General features: G+C 27.6%; 1 protein-coding gene across 2 annotated transcripts; it reads left to right on the forward strand.

The window, feature by feature from the left end:
* The first annotated feature begins 3352 nt into the window (after positions 1-3352).
* LOC132919327 (fatty acid synthase-like) lies at positions 3353-17643 on the forward strand. Of its 2 annotated transcripts, none has more exons than XM_060980846.1 (33): positions 3353-3511; positions 6812-6949; positions 7087-7239; positions 7301-7474; positions 7543-7743; positions 7832-8070; positions 8127-8357; positions 8424-8621; positions 8712-8840; positions 8907-9143; positions 9235-9654; positions 9748-10052; positions 10130-10274; positions 10361-10474; positions 10807-10915; positions 10983-11231; positions 11288-11464; positions 11524-11675; positions 11739-11894; positions 11958-12269; positions 12331-12533; positions 12605-12826; positions 12886-12973; positions 13051-13227; positions 13293-13472; positions 13549-13732; positions 13984-14155; positions 14219-14343; positions 14403-14650; positions 14831-15076; positions 15188-15428; positions 16780-16989; positions 17438-17643. In XM_060980846.1, exons 2-32 carry the CDS (start codon positions 6814-6816, stop codon positions 16953-16955), a joined length of 6099 nt encoding a protein of 2032 aa, XP_060836829.1. In that variant the 5' UTR covers positions 3353-3511; positions 6812-6813; the 3' UTR covers positions 16956-16989; positions 17438-17643. The 2 variants fall into 2 exon arrangements, with proteins under 2 accessions (XP_060836829.1, XP_060836830.1); XM_060980847.1 differs by having other exon boundaries at positions 11530-11675.
* Positions 17644-18161: the final 518 nt, after the last annotated feature.

The raw sequence follows: 18161 nt of genomic DNA on the forward strand, positions 1-18161 counted from the left end.
ATTAATTATAGCTATCGGAGGCGATTCCAGTACACGAGAATCTAAAATAAGAGGCCATTCAAGCTCATGATATTTTGGAAATCGGGAGGCAATTCGATAGTAACCTTTTTAAAAAACAATTTACGGGAGGCAATTCGAGGGTTAAATGTGAGGCAATTCATGTGCACTTCTATACAGCATAGCAAATTCCCCGATTTTTTAATAGTATTAATCATATTGGGACATGCTGTACGCTTGTGCAGCATTGCCATATGACAACCGTAAATTGATCGCACGATACCGGTTAAGTGAAATTTTATAATTTACTAGCTGTCCCAACACGGCGTTTCCCGCATATTGCAAAAATATTGAGCGTCTTAATCGATATAAAAACTATCCTATTTTTTAATTAGGATCAAATTACACACTGTGTAAAAAATTTCATCAAGATCGATCCAGTAGTTTCGGAGTTCATCCCGAACAAACGCTGTGACACGAGATTTTTATATTATAATATACGATTTGTACTGCGGAGTATAGACACGGATGGGAGTTTCGTGAGTTTGTGACGTATTTTTCATGCAGGAAGTAGATATTTATACTTGTTTTAACATTCAGTATCAGGATCTTATCATTTCGATAAAAAACCATAACTTAATAAATGTTCATATATTTTTTTAATTCTTTATTATTTTAAGCATTTGTCTATCTCTATCTTATTGATCATAGTTATATAACTAATGGCTTACGTGTTTATAATTGTAGGTATACAATATACGTATTATTATATTACGATTAAGTAGGTAACAGAAAATTATTGTTGTACTTCATCCTATAAGTTGGTAATCAATAATTCTTATGTAATCCTTTCTGCATATGCTATATATAGTCTTCAAATATGACGTCTAATAAATACATATATAATATATACCCTTTGGAATTATTACATAATACACAAGTATATGTTAATTTTACAGTAGGCGCCTACTATAATATCTATAGCTATTATAGAAATATTATACACATTTTTATACCAACGCTAATTTAGTTATTAACTAAATAAGTACTCTAAAATAATATATAATATATATTCACCTATACACCTATGTACAGATGTATGTATATAACCTAACCTTACATGATATCTATCTAGGTACTAGATAAATAATTGCTATCCATTAAATATTACATTAATCGAACTAAAAGTCGTTATGTTTTCGAATGATCTTCTATATTTAAAAATTAATAATATGATTAACTTTTGATAAAAAAAAAAAAAATGTTAGATTTGCAGTGTTAACTATTATGGTGAAATAAGACTTTTTTGTTCATAAAGCATTATACAATTTGCATATAAATATAACTATGTTGACAATAATGTTATAATTAAGAATGATAAAAATGATAATTATAGAGTTACCTACCCTGATAATCAATTAAATATGTATGAATTTATACTCACATAATTACCAAAATATGCTCTAAAAAAAAAAAAAAAACTATAATAAATTCTAAAGTTTTCAATTAAATGATTACTTATATCTTATAATATATTATACACTGAAAATGATTTAAATTATTGATAAAAATGGCATAGATTTTGATTTTTGAATTTCTGTTAATCTGAAAACCAAACAAAGATTGTTTTTAATAATGAAAACAAAACAACAAATTTAGCTCCCTAACTGCATTCTGATATTTGAAAAATCTCGAACGATTTATTATTTCGTGAAAATTCTCGATTCATCAAGTTAAAAATGTCTTTAACATTTACGAAATTGTACATAATGCTCTAAAATTGCATAAAATCGTAAAAATACAAAAATTATGCAAAATAAAATGTTTTAAACTGAATTATTAGGCCATGAAACATATTTTGATAAAAACTAGCTATTTACCAATAACATTATGCAAATGTAACAAATGTCGATCCTAGTTATAATAAAATAAAATTATACTCTATATATTTAATATGGTATACATGATACGTCAATAGTCAACGAAATATATAATATATTCCAACGAAGTTTATTTTTTAACACATAAGTACCTACCTACTTACTTTCTCCAATCAGAATATAAAAGAAAAAAAACTATATTAGGCATATTAATTATTATGCATCGATTGATATTACATTTAGATTTCCGTAAATTAGAATTTTCCAGAGATAATAACTGTTGTTATGATGAATTACGAAAAGAAACGACCGTGGAATCAAATACACAAATGTGGCCTTTGTTATCGAATAGAGAAGTCAATGAACAGGTTTATTTTCATTTTAGAGATAAACTTTCATCCAGCCAACAAATAAGATTATATTTTACTAATAAGTTCATCTCGTACCGATCATAACTCTCTGTGGCACGTATCCATGCGTGGTATTCCAAAATGTTGTTGTACTGATTTATTTAAAACGCTTCATTATTAAAATTATTTCCAGAAATCTCGAAGGGAGATTAATGCAGCCACTTCGACTACAAAACAAAAATATACTCCAATTATGTCTATCACTCTTATTCACACCTTCCTACTATGAAAAATAATTTAAATGGAGTAATGTAGGTACATAGGCGTGCGCAGACCTGAATTTCGGGGGAGCGGGGGGGAGTGCCTACAATTTTTTCGGGCCCTTTCCTTAATTTGGGCCCTTTCTTAACAAGATATGTACATATTTTAATGAATTATAATGCGCGAATAAATATTACTTACATTATATCACATAATATTATTAATCAATGGTATTACTAGTACCAAGTAATATAATATTTCATTAGATAGTTGGATTTAAAATCTATTTTCAAGATAATTGCAATATTTATTATTTTTACTTTTGTAGTCAATACAATTTAGCTGTTATAATCATAATAAGTTTTATCACGCAAATTTAAAATATTTTACGTTGTATTATTTTTTTTAATCCCGAAACATAATATTTTTTTACAACATATTTTAGAAAAAATACTATTTTTATTCTAGTAACATTAGTTAAAATACGGGCCCATATATTATATGCTATAGGACTTAAATTTTAGGGCCCCAATTACATGTTGGGGGGTGCCCAGGTACACCCGAAATCCCCCGTGCGCACGCCTATGTGTAGATATATAATTCATTGATACTTTATTTAATTGTAATAGATTGATTATGAATGTATAATAATTATAAAAACATAAACAAAATAATAAAATCATATATCAGATATGTGTGTAATAATTAAGATGATATTATTATATATTGCTTTACACCGAAACTAATTAATAGTCAATGTGTGACCTTTGTTATCGAATACAAGAAGTCCGTAAACGTTTATTTCAAAAATCTAATCATAATTAAAGGTTTAGGTAGCGGGAATAGGTGTCAGATAAATAATTTTATTCATTTATAGTTTATATTTTTTATATACACGTTTATTCTTATTTTATTGTTCAATCGTTGTTTAGAAATCATTTTTTACTAGTTAGTAAATCTCAAGCCGATTTTCAGTTTCCGTGTCATTTTTTTTTTTAGTATAATTTTGGACTACAAATAAAGGTTCGTACAATTTTTATTTACAAGTGGAATTAATAGCCCTAGTATAATCATTAAATTTTGACAAAATATCTGTATTAATATTTTTTCGGAGTCTCTTTTTGAGTAATTTATAAAAATTTGAATTTTTTAGTTATTTGTAAAATTATGTTGATAATGATTTTATTTTTAGTATAATATGCTTCAATAGTTTTTCTCTCAGCTATTTAAAAATATTAATAAATAATAATACATATTATCAATTAATACATTTTTATTTTTACTTTTAAATGTTCATGCAAAAATGCATGCGTACATTTAACACTTTTTTAGTCCATTAAATGCACAGCCTCACTAGCTGCTAATGACCAATTCGAAAATTTGGAGGTACGCAGGTTATGTACACCCTATACGTGGGTAAATTTCTTTGAAAAAAGGTTTATATTATTCTCAAATTATGCGCAAATGAGTTGTAGCCACTTTTAAAGAATTGATTCTTTGCTGTACTCATGTTATTATTTTTTAAACACAATTAGTTCAAATTCAACGCATCCATTACATGACCTAGTCAATGACGATAGGTCACATTAAATTACAATCAAGGGTTATAATTTTGATAAATAATTTAAATTTGTGTACAATTTGTAATTTCTAATTTATAGTAGTCTTTAATGTGTATATTTTCAAAAACCATAATCATATATATATATATTTATATTCATATATTTACATATACATAAATTCATACGTCAAATGTATACATAAATTGTACTAAATAATAGTAAAAAGTGATTTGAATCTGAATAATTAATTTGGGTTTCGGGTTTCTAGTGTTGAATTTATAATTTATATGTAATGTATGTTCAAATTCTGCAATAATATAAAATTTAAATAATAAACGTTCCCGGATCAATATTATGTACAATTGAAGTATAAATACTATCTAACCATTTCGAGTTAATTTAAAAGTATAGACACTAGCGAAGTTGGAAATGGATGCGTTATATTTTTGGATTAATTTTCATACATGCAAATGCAGTTGAGAATGCAAATGTATTTACATTATAATTGCAATAATATTTTATATTCTTATTCTTTAGATGCGTCTTGACGAAGATGCATCATATCCTCCAATAATGTGGGTTCAGTATCATTGTTAAATTTAAAATAACCAAGGCTTGTGAATCGTTTGTTCACATTTTAATTTATAATTTGTTAATATTCTTTCATACAAATTCAGTTACAATAAATAAAATAAATGAAAAGAAACTTTCAAACTAAAAATAAAGAAAAAACTATAAGTAGTTTAAATACAAAAAAAAAAATAAATATCTTGAATTTTTAAGTTTTTTTAAATAAGCGTGTTCGTGATACAATTTTAATATACAAACGATGTTATATTAAAAACTCAAAAGAGTTTGCATGTACCCTTCAAGTATAGTGTAGTTGATTTGGGAGAATTTACACATGTCATTAAAATCGGAAGAGTTTATAATCACCCCCAAAATCATTATTATTTGGGTTATTATAAGTTACACAATTTTTAATTAATATTATGATATAATAATTATAAATTATGAACCAAAATACAAAACTGATAAGTTTTAACTCAACGCCCCAATTCTGGTTAATATTTATTACTTTGTCTTTTAATGCTCAATAAATAAATCTAAGGGTTTGCAAAATTTAGGTGCTTAACTAGTTTTGATATTTAATTGAAATGTTAATATTAAAAAATCACATTGTATTGATAAATACACATATTATTAAACACATAAAAAATAGATAATAAATATTTTATTCATAGAATGAATAATTAGAATATAGAATATATAGAATTATTACCTATATCACGTAAATAAATAGATAATGTATAACAAGTGTTATACTCAAATACATTTATATTTTCAAAATCCATTCACAAAATTATTTCTGCCTGGCAAAGTGCTATATATTTTAATTAATTATTATGATTATATAATTTTAATTGTTTTTATAGTGGCCTCGAGTTGTTATCTGATATTGATCGTTATTATAATAATATTATGATTCAATAAATAATTATTATTTATATACTATATGGTTAAGCGTGTAAAATATTATTAGATAATATTATGACATAACAGGTTTGAAATTATATTAAAATATATCAAATAAATTACTGATAGATATATAATAATAAATAATTTGTAATCGAGAATACAAAACAGAAGTAATAAAAAAACTTAGAACATTGATGATATAGTATCAATTGAGAATGATAACATGGGAAATGTATTGACGTCAATATATATGACACATGACATACTTAAAAACAATACTCAATGAATTTCAGTTGTCAATAATTTCGATTTTTTTTTATGTGATATTTAGTTTCAATGTAATAACAAAATTTTGAAAAAATATCAAGTATATAATATAATTATGAAAAATACCTTACTCTGAGATAACAACACATAAATACCGGGCATTAATAGTTTAAAATTCTTTGTAATCTATATAACCGAATATCGTAGATCAATTTCGTTAATTTAAAATGTTGAAAGAAATTTGTGTAAAATCCTAAACTTGTAGTTTAGGTGTTACGTATAATACATTTCTTATTTTAAGCTGTTTTTATGACAAGCAATTGTATTTATTTATTATATTGAATATAATATAAGCGCAAACAAATATAATTGTTTTTAGGTTTAAAAAAGAATATTGTAAAAATTCAAAAAAGAAAATAATTATTCATAATATTTTCTACTCACTCATTATAGATAATATTTCATTCATACAATTTCGTTACCTAAAAGGAAATTAATAAAAAATTAATCAAAGGAAATATCTAACGAAATAGAACTTATTTTGACATTAAAATTAACCTTAATAGTAATTATGATAACTACCTAATTAATGTTAAAAAATAAATATCTATGATTAAAAATTATTTTAGGATATCGTGTAAATTAATCATCATTTAATTAATAAAATTATGTACCTGTATCATAATTATAATGCAAATCGTTTTTTTATTATTATTATTATTTTTTTTATAATCGAACGCTCATATGTATCTAGTATACCTTTTATTTACACGTATATAATAATTATATACATATTCTAATAATTGTTAAAAAAAATTATCATAAAAGGAAATATTTAGATTTACAATAAGTTATAACCTTAATATAAATAAGTTATATGAAAATAAGTAGATTTATTTGATTGAATGAAGCTTGAAATAAGCTACTTATACATTCTATTCCAAACCTTATTAAAAAAAAAAAAAATACATAAATATTTTATATAAATAATAAGGTTTTGATAATTTATTTACAGGAATGCCAGAAGCAAACGATATAGTAATATCGGGTATTGCTGGACGATTCCCAGAATGTAACTCTACTGAAGAATTTAAGCAAAAATTGTACAATAATGAGGATTTATTGACTGTCGACAATAGGAGATGGTCTCCAGGTAAATTCAATTTTAAAAACTTGTAATGTAAATATATTGTACATTCCTGTAATCTTATGTACAAACAATTATTTAATATCAAAATTAAGAATAAAATGTTATAACATAGAAATTGAATATTATGTTGTATTACGTAGGCATGTACGGAGTTCCGTCAAGAACAGGAAAATTAAAGGAAATAAACAAATTTGATGCAGAGTTTTTTGGAATTCATACAAAACTAGCTAATGCTATGGATGCACAACTTAGAATATTACTAGAAGTTACACATGAGGCTATAGTCGATGCAGGTATTCAATTAAACAAAATAAGGTAGAAATTAATTTATGACATGGTTTTTATAAACCGCAGGAATCAATCCAAAAGATATACGTGGAACGAAAACTGGAGTGTATGTTGGTATGATGACCAACGAATCTTCAGATTATTTTGAACGAACACCAGAAAAATTGACTGGATATGAAACTATAGGCGTAATTAGATCAATGGTAGCTAACAGGATATCTTTTCAATTCAATTTTAAAGGTATTTATATATAAAATTCCGAATTTAACTTAATTTGTTGAACACAAAATTTAAATAATTTTAAACAGGCCCGAGTGTTGCCATTGATACTGCATGTTCGAGCGCACTATTTTGTTTACACCAAGCCATCACCGCAATAAAAACGGGTCAATGTGATGCAGCTATTGTTGCAGGAACTAATTTACTTCTCAAACCAGCTACTTCAGTTATGTACCATCGTTATAATATGCTTAGTCCTACGGGAACAAGCAGGCCTTTTGACATTGGTGGTTAGTTTAGTTAACGAAATTTATTTGATAAATGACTATAATAAATTAAGAATTTCAACAACCAGAATAACGTATAAATTATATTTAGCTAATGGGTACGTAAGAAGTGAAGCTATCGTTGCTCTATACATAAGAAAATCAACAGATGCAAAACGAATATATGCAACTATAGTTGGAACATCCACAAATACCGATGGGTTCAAAATCGAAGGCGCCACATACCCTTCACAATCAGTGCAAAGTCAGCTAATTAGAGAAACTTACGCACAGGCTAATTTAAATCTCAATGATGTCCATTATATCGAAGCTCACGGAACGGGGACGGGTGTAGGTTAATTAAATTAATTATTATAAATATTTTTGATATAATCATATTACTATAGGTTGGAGACAAACAAGAGTTGAATGCCATTTCGGATGTGTTTTGTGTTGGCCGTAAAAGTCCTTTGCTTGTTGGATCGGTCAAATCAAATGTGGGTCACGCAGAACCAGTATCAGGTTTAGTATCGATAGCAAAGATGCTTTATGCGTTAGAAACAGGAATTATCCCGGCTAATATTAATTTTGAAACATTAAACCACAACATTCCAAAACTTGTTAGTGGAGAATTGAAGGTAATTGAATGTACAGTTTGTATGATAAAAGTTATACTTTTGTATTAATTGGTGAAAATTTATTAGGTTGTTGATAAGCAAACACCATTACCTGGAAATATGGTTTCTATTAATTCATTCGGTGTTGGAGGATCAAATGTCCACGTAATTCTAAGAGCTCACGATAAAAAAGCACAGGCTATATCATTACCAACACTCGAAATTCCTAGACTAGTATTTCTATCAGGACGAACAAGAGAAGCATTAATTGAACAATTTGAGACAGTTAGTTATTTACATCAATTGAAACAATATTACCTTTATACTTGAATTTAGGTATTTAAATATTTTATATACAAAAATGTCCTTTTTTAGGTTGAAAACTATGCAGATAACAATGATTTGCTAACTTTAATTATTGATATTTATAAATCAACAATTCCTGGTTATAAGTTTTCTGGTTATTCAATTCTGGGCCAAACCCCTAGGAACGTTGAAATAGCTGTAAGTTTTATATTTATAAAAAAATTACTTAATTGAACATAATAAATATTAATATGATGATTCTAGCAAAATAATAGTTCCGGCGATAAAAGGCCAATCTACTTCATTTTTCCAGGCATGGGAAGTCAATCGTTGGAATTAGTCGCTGATTTAGTGAAGTTTAAAGTTTTCAAACAAACTGTAGACAATGCACATTCAATATTAATTCCATTTAACTATAGTGTTCATGATTTATTTTACAAATCTGATGAAAATACGTTTAAGAGTATAAAGAATACCATGTTCACAGTTCTAATTGTACAGGTAATTGTTGATTGTCAACTGTGTACGTAGAAAGTTATATAATATTTTTAGCATTAAAATTATTAAATATTAAAATTAAAACTATTTTTAGATTGGTCTTGTTAATATTTTACATTCACTTGGTATCAATCCTGATGGCATCATTGGTCATTCAGTCGGCGAACTCGCATGTGCATATGCTGATGGTTGCTTTACATTGGAACAAGCATTAATGACAATGTACTGGAGATCTACAATTTTGACACAAATTGACGTTCCCGCTGGAGCTATGGTTGCAGTTGGGTTGTCGTGGGAGGAGACACAAAAAAGACTTCCTGAAGGTATAATTGTTGCTTGTCATAATAGTGCTGACAGTGTTACGATTTCGGGACTCAAAGACATAACATTGAATTTCACTGAAACTCTTAAACAAGAAGGTATATTTGCCAAGCCCGTTGACTCAATGGGTTATGCTTTCCATTCGCCATACTTAAAAGGGTTTATTCCGTCATTGAAACCGTATTATAAAAAGGTACTTCCTACTAATTTTAAATTAATTTAGAAATAACTTATGACTACACTTAAATGTGACAAATACTGTTTTTATAATATAATTTTTTAATAGGTAATGTCCAATCCCAAACCAAGATCTAGTCGATGGCTTAGTACAACATATCCCGAACATAAGTGGAATTCACCGGAAGCCCAATATTCGTCAGCAGATTATCATTTAAATAATATAAGTTCACCTGTTTACTTTCACGGTGCAATGAAACATGTACCCGAAAATGCTATAACGATTGAAATTGCACCTCATTGTTTATTACAAGCAATATTGAAGAGATCGCTGCCCCCTACTGTCACAAATGTCGGTCTGACTAAGAAAACTGTTTCGAATCATGTGAATTTCTTGTTGGAAGCAATTGGAAAGTAAATATATTTCTATCTGTATTCCCGAATATGATGTTTATATTTTCATTCTAATAATATAATTATATTTATTAAAGGTTATATATTGCTGGAGCAGAGCCACAATTACAAAATGTATATGGTAAAGTTGAGTACCCTGTAGTTAGAGGTACTCCAATGATATCTCCAATGTTAAAATGGGATCACACAAACGACTATGTAGTTCCCAATTTTATAGAAAAAGTATGTTAAAAAAGTTAAAATATGTTAATATTTTTATATATTATTTAGAACTGATTTATTTTAAATGCACACTAATATATTTTTAGAAATCTGGGTCAGAGGATGATCAAGTCGAAATTGATATTAATTCACAACAAGATAAATATTTAATCGGTCATACCATTGATGGACGTATACTTTATCCAGCAGCTGGATATTTAGTAAGAATAACATATATATAATTTTAAATAGATTTTTAAAATTTTACTTTATACAAAAAAAATTGATATCAGTAAAATTTCACGTCTTATAATGATGGTTACACTTTGATAAAATCTTGATTAAAATAATTGATTGACATAAAACGATTTACTTTAAATGTTGATTATCTAAATTAATTTAACTTCATAATTTACGTCTATTGAAATACAATATGACCTCTTATAATATTTTTAAAGTAAATTTTAGAAATGAGCCCTTTAAATTCTTTTTCATATAAGTTAAAATTATTCATCATTTATCTATTTCTCAATATATGCATATTTTACTGTAGACGTTGGTATGGAAAGCTTTTGCAAAACAACAAGGTAAATGGTTTGAAGATGTTCCAGTTGTTTTCCAGAATATTAAATTTCTCAGACCCACTGTTCTTAATACCGAGGGTACATAAAATCATAATAAATCAATATATTTTTATTGAATTAATTTTATTTTGATGCATATATTTAGGCTCAATTAAATTCGACATTAACATATTTCATGGGTCAGGTGATTTTGAGTTACTAGAAGGAGGATCATTAACAGTTTCAGGACGTGTAAAATTATTAAACCAAAGTTTTGAAAAAAATCAAATAGAACACCTTTCTACCTTATCAGACAAAATGGAATTAAATTCTGATGACTTTTACAAGGAATTGAGACTTCGCGGATATCAATATAAAGATGCATTTTTAGGCTTTGTAGAAGCAAACAGTGAAGGTAGGATTATTAAATAACTAATTAAAACAACCCATAACATTAAATCTGTTTATAAGGTTCTAGAGGTAAACTTGCGTGGAACGGGAATTGGGTATCATTTATTGATACTCTTTTACAATTTGAACTTATATCTATAACGACTAGAGAACTTCGTTTACCAACATATATTAAAGAAATTGTTATTGACCCCGTGTATCATAAGCAAGTTACAGAGAGATCATCAAATCCTAAAGGTAGTAGACAATGATAAATATAGCTAATTTAAATCTTATTTTAATTAAATTATACTTAGAAATAGAAGTAAACCATTTTGGTTATGCTAAGACAACACAATCGGGTGGAGTCACTATCTTTAACTTGAAAGTGACACCTGCACCATTGAAAAAAAACGCCCAACTACCAGCGACTCTAGAACGTCACTACTTTGTTCCGTTTGTATATAAAGTAAGTACATACGCAATTTGAAAATCATAATTAAATAAAATTAAATATTTTTTTGCATAATAGTCAAACGAATTATCTACGTATGAAGTTCTTTACTCATTGATTGGATTATTCATGGAAAACATAGGCGTACACCATGTGAAATCAGTGGAAATCCATAACAATAACTTATTGGCTACCCAAATTGTTCAAATAATCGAAGCAGAAGCTAATTTTTATGTAAGGAAATATAATAATTTAATTCTTTTTAAACGATACACATCGACATTAATGTTGATTTAGGTGGACTATACAGTTCTATCAAACAACCCAGTTAATGTTGAACAAAGCAAATTATTATCATTAGATATTAACGTTGTTGAGTTCTATATTGAAAACTCATCATTATCTGATGGATACCATTTGATAGTTGCTGATGATATTCATTTTGACGCTGCGTTATTGGGTAAAATTTCTGCAGCATTATCTCCACGAGGATTTATTCTATTGGTTGAAAATATTTCTGCACCTGCCTCAACTACATTAAAATCATTGAACCTCCAAATAGTGACAGTTATTGAAAATAATGATAAGAAATATTTCCTTTTGAAAAAAGTATGTCAAATAAATATTAGACAACTTTGAAATAGATTTTTATATGATATACTTGTTTTAGCTATCTCCAAAATACCAGTACACAGCTTTAAAAATCGAGGATGAACAGTTTTTATGGGTGGAGTCATTGAAAAAAAAATTAGCTGACATTAATGGATGTTCAAATAAAAAAGTGATACTGTATAGCGATAAAAATATCAACGGTGTGCTCGGTCTGTCTAAATGTTTAGTAGAAGAATATAATGGTGAAGAAAATCCTATTAGGTAGTTGATAATTTAATTTGCAGAAGTTGATGTTTAAACAGTAGTATATGATAAAATATATTTTTTGATAGGTGTATACTAACTGAACCTGGTAAACAATATACTTTGAAAGATTTTGCTTCATTACTTGAAAACGATCTGTTCTTTAACGTGGAAAGAAATGGTGTTTGGGGATCCTACAGACATTTACCAATTGATGTGAAAATTGATTCAAACGTTCAAACAACTGAAGCCAAAGTGTCCGTACAGTCCAAAGGTGATCTGACAACACTTCAATGGGTCCAGTCGTCAAAGTAGCTATTTTATTTTATTTTCGCTATGCGTTTATTTTAAATGTCTATGTTAATTACAGATATTTCAACAGCACTGACACCAGTGGTTCCATAACAATAGCTTATGCTGGTGTAAACAATGTCGATTTATCTGCAGTCTCTTCAATGGTTGATGATTTAAAATTAATTGACAATAGTATTATACGTTTTTATAAAACGCGCATATTTATTTTTTTTTTTTTTAGAAAACTGAATTTGGAGTAGAATTTTCTGGTACTAAGACAAATGGCCAAAAGGTAATGGGTTTGGTTAAAACTGGTGTTCTATCAACAACAGTCAATGAGAGTAATGCAATTTTATGGGATGTACCAGAAAGTTGGACTTTGAAACAAGCCGCCACTGTTCCGTACTCCTACTTTGTGGTAAAGTGTAAATCATAAAATCGTAATCATTGAGTCAAATAAATAAATTTCTAACAAAATTCTAGGCCACTTATGCATTAATACACAAAGGAAATTTATCGGAATCAAAAAATGTGTTGGTATTTGCTAGCGAAAACAGTATAAACTACGCGGCTATTTCTATTGCACTATCTCTCAAGTGCAAAGTATTTATTGTAGCTGAAACTAATGAACAGCTGGATGCTATTAAATTAATTTACCCAGAAGTGAGTTATCGAAATGTATATTAGAAAATAGTGGATAATTGGTTACATGATACCATGTTTATCTTATATATTTAAGGTGAGTCAGGTTTCAACTACAAGGTTTGATTCAAAATTCATTCACATGGTATCATCGTTGACTCTAAATCAAGGAGTCGATTATGTTATTTTGCCGAAGTATTGTTCTGAACACCTGCCAGATCTTCTTGCTGATGAAGCAAAAATTATCATTACCGAAAATACAGACATATCAGTCTTATCAAGTAAATTTAAAAATATGGTATCACCGTATATATTATGTATATTGTTTATATGTATTAGAAGAATTTTACAAATAATAAAATGCATTACCCACCCTTATTATTATAAATATAATAATAAATTAATACATATATATATATATATATATAATATACTATGTATTAGTACTTATACTAGTATGTTTATTTTTCGAATAGCTAATTATTTATTTAGTAGCAGATACGATTATAATCTAATGATTATATATGTTTAGATTCGCCAAATGGATTTCGAGTTATATCAGCAAAGTTTGAAGATATTTCTATTGTAAATAATCCATCTGCAGATTTTATTTATTCATTTATCGATTCAAGAATAAAAATGAGAGTTGTAAAACCACTACCGTTCACTATTTACCCATATTCTGATATCGAGTCGGCTTTCAGGTGAATTTTAATCATATTGGATGTTTTTATTTAAGATATTTTTCAATTTGTGGTATTCATTAGATCATACGCTACTAACAAGACTGGAAACAAAATAATTATTGAAGTGTCTGGGGATTCACCAATATTGAACTTTGCAGCATACCGACGGGTTTATTTTGATCCAAGCAAGAGTTACATACTTTCGGGTACCTAAATTTTTATCTTAATGCATTTTGATTCTCGATATAATTGAAGTTTTTTTTAGGTGGCCTCGGTGGATTTGGAATGGAACTTACCGAGTGGCTAGTAGAACGCGGAGCAAAGAATATTATTCTCTGTTCTCGAAATGGAATTCAAACAGGATACCAAAAATATAGAGTAAATGTTTGGAAAAGCAAAGACATCAAAGTGGAAATCAGCACATTTGATCTGACTACATCGTCGGGGGCTAAAGACACTGTCAAATTGGCTCTCAGTCTAGGTCCAGTTGGTGGAATTTTCAACTTAGCTGGGGTACGAATTTCATTGTTTTGTATATTAAGTTTTAATCGGTATTTTACATAATACCTATAATATTTATTCTATATAGTATATTATTTTAATATATTATACACATTTTTTATAATACAATATAAATTATAATACATGTATTATAATATTACACACTGAATTTAATATTTCTTGACGATTTAGGTTTTGAGAGATGGAATTTTTGAAAATCAAACAGTTGATAACTTCCAGACTGTGTACAATAGTAAAGTCTTAACTACTAAACATTTAGACGAAGCATCGGAAGCCGTTAGCAAGGACTTGGAATATTTTGTTACGTTTTCGTCTATTTCTTGTGGCCGTGGCAACAGGGGCCAAACTAATTACGGTTATGCAAATTCTATCATGGAAAGGATTTCGGAGCAAAGACAAAAACGAGGACTTCCGGCAGTAAGGAATAAATTGTTTTTATACCATATATCATAGAATCAAAAAATTTACATTACATACGTCGGCACCTCTATGGATTTTTATATATTTTCACTTCTTTTCATTATACAGCAATCTATCCAATGGGGAGGCATAGGTGACGTAGGAATGGCATATCTATTAACTCGTGGTAATGAAGAAAAAGAAATCAATGGAACACTGGCCCAAAAAATATCATCTTGCCTAGGATCGTTGGATACTCTATTAACACAAAGTTCAGCCGTCGTTGCTTCGCACGTGATACCAACCAAAAGAAAACTGACGGAGAATTCTAAATCACAATCGCTCACGGAAATCGTTTCTGGAATTATGGGTAACAGTTTTGAATATTAAAAATAAAATGTATGATATTATTATATTGCTATGAATGACATAAAAGAATATTTAGTTTTAACTCTTAAAAGGACGCCATATCCGTACGTGTTGTCTCTGTTTACTAACGTACATTATAACAAATTTGCATTCAGCAGAACACACTTTTAGACGTTATCAATAAAAGCATATGTTATTCTTTAGATAATATTCTTACCTTTAAATTTGATATTAGGTAAATTATTTACTCTAATATTAAAGCTAACATCACAAAATGTGTTATGCTGAATACAAATGTGTGATAGTGTACTTTAGTAAGACAGAGACGACACGTGTGGGTATGGCGTGGGCGTCCTCTTAATTATTATAAATTATACTTGAATCGAGTACTTTTTCATAGAACAATATTTATTATTTAAAAACCAATCGATATTACTCGTTTATATTATTTATATATACAGTGGATTCGTGCTTAATTGACTCATTCGCCTATTGGCTATTAGACTCACAACGGCTGTTCTCGATTTGCACATATGTAGGTACTAATACACAGCAAAAATTCTTCTATTCGACTCGCACACCAATTAATGTGGTCATTTGAAAATTAGATAAATAAATAAAATATGTAGGTACATACATTAAAAAAAATGTATTATATAAACGATATTAATTAGTAGGTACCTGTATTTTGTTCTTATTGTAAAAATAAATCAAATTACATTTTCACGATAAACCAAGCAGTCGCGTATGTATTAGTACAATAGTATGAAAGGTAGTGGCGTAGAAGACGAATAGACGTTGACTTTTGTGTGTTCAGTGTATGCTGCGTAATAAATTGTGATTAAATTTTTAAATATTCTACATGATGCAAATAATTGTTATGACGTGTTTGTTAGTCTATAATAAGCGGTAACCACTATATAAATACATTTCAAATATAGTTTTTTATTTTAAATTTAGTTTGTATAAGTATACCTCCGTTATGATTTTTGATATTTTTAATAAATATAATTTATTTTTTATTTTAGCTGGTAGTATAATTAGTTTAATATATAGTCATCATCATGAGTTATTTAAAACGATATATTATAAGTCAAATTTATTTTTATTTCCCTTGAAATTTTCGTGTTATTAAAATTTTATTTAACTTCGTAAAAATATTCCAGTTTGTTACTGAAATAAAATGTTGAGACTTATACATCAGTAATATTGTATAGCTTTTGTTTTTTTACAAAATTATATCCCCAATTAATAATTTATATACTAAAAATCTTAAAATAATTTAAATTTAATGTATAGTTTTATCTATAAATAAAAATAATAGTCTTCGAATGTTTTCTTTCATTATTCAGGGATTCAAGATCCACTTTCAGTTAAGCCTACATCTACCTTAGCTGATTTAGGAATGGATTCATTAATGGGAGTTGACATTAAACAGACCATCGAACGTATGTTTGGCCTGTCATTGAATAATTCTCAAATACAACAGTTGAAGTTCAGTGAATTGGAAAATGTGGGTGCTAAATGATAATTTAATCAAATTTATCCACGCAATTGTCAAGGTACTACATTTTTAAATAAATCTAGTTTTATTTTAATGTTATTATAATTATATGATACATTTTAAGACCATGGAAGGCCTAAGCACAACAATTACACATAATTTAAGTTAATGTAATTAGAGTTTTACTTAGTGAAACGTGTCTGCATGGGGAACTGATCCCTAGTTGTCCACAATTATTTTTTTTACATAATTTAAATTATAATTGATAACTTTTTTTAATTTTAATTTTTATACAGGTATACTTTTTTTAGTTCTCATTTCTTTATAGATATGCTTTAGATTGTATATAAAAATAAAAACTACTTTAATGTGAAAACTTAAATGTTGACAATTGATAATACATCAAGTAGTGATTAACCATCGATTAATACTTTTAATACTTTCCCCAACGTACAATATTAATTATAACACCATTGTTAATGTATTTATATTTTTTTTGTTTCCAGTTCCTGTTTATTTTTTTCTACATATATTATACATTGGCTTTGTTTTTATAATAACTTGTATTGTATACCTATATTTTTTTATTTTTTTGAACATCTTTGTGTATATGTATATATTGTGTAAATAGTTATATTTACAATTTAATTTGAGAGACAAAGCCCTTCGAGCTTTGAGCACATAAATAAAAATCGACCTTTATACGATATAATATTTTATCAAAATATTTAATTAATATGGGCGTTATATCATGTATATGTCTTATATTAACAGTACTATTTATTTTATTCACATTAAATATCTGTGGTTCCAATCTATTAACTAAAAGTATTCATCGGAGTACTAGACGTACAATGGTTGTTATTATAAAAGACACAAATGAATATGGTTATGCCTATGAAACACGGAATGTGTGTTTAAATTACAGAAATGTTATCAATTAAAATCACCGTCAACTGTCAATAAACTATGGATAAATTGAAAAATATTATTCATTTTCAATAAAAATACATATAATACGCATTATATTGCGGCAACGAATTGTTTTGAATTAAATCAAAACTGTGTAATTAATAATAGTTGTAATAATTATTCAATTTACCAAACTTCATGATATTATCGGTTACCAGACATGGTTTTTAATTTCGTATTTCATGAATTTTTTTCATACGCTGCACATCATTTTAGTCGCCGCCTTCTCGTTTTCGTGCGTTTTGGTGAATCGCACAT

This window comes from Rhopalosiphum padi, chromosome 2 (assembly GCF_020882245.1).
Source record: "Rhopalosiphum padi isolate XX-2018 chromosome 2, ASM2088224v1, whole genome shotgun sequence".
NCBI classification, from domain to species: domain Eukaryota; kingdom Metazoa; phylum Arthropoda; class Insecta; order Hemiptera; family Aphididae; genus Rhopalosiphum; species Rhopalosiphum padi.

Bases quoted from the DNA above. Each gene is read 5' to 3' on its own strand.
- LOC132919327 (XM_060980846.1), top strand. From the start codon at position 6,814: ATGCCAGAAGCAAACGATATAGTAATATCGGGTATTGCTGGACGATTC. The intron at 11,465-11,523 runs GTAGTAGACAAT...AATTATACTTAG, and splicing joins GAGATCATCAAATCCTAAAG to AAATAGAAGTAAACCATTTT. The intron at 13,473-13,548 runs GTGAGTTATCGA...TATATATTTAAG, and splicing joins TTAAATTAATTTACCCAGAA to GTGAGTCAGGTTTCAACTAC.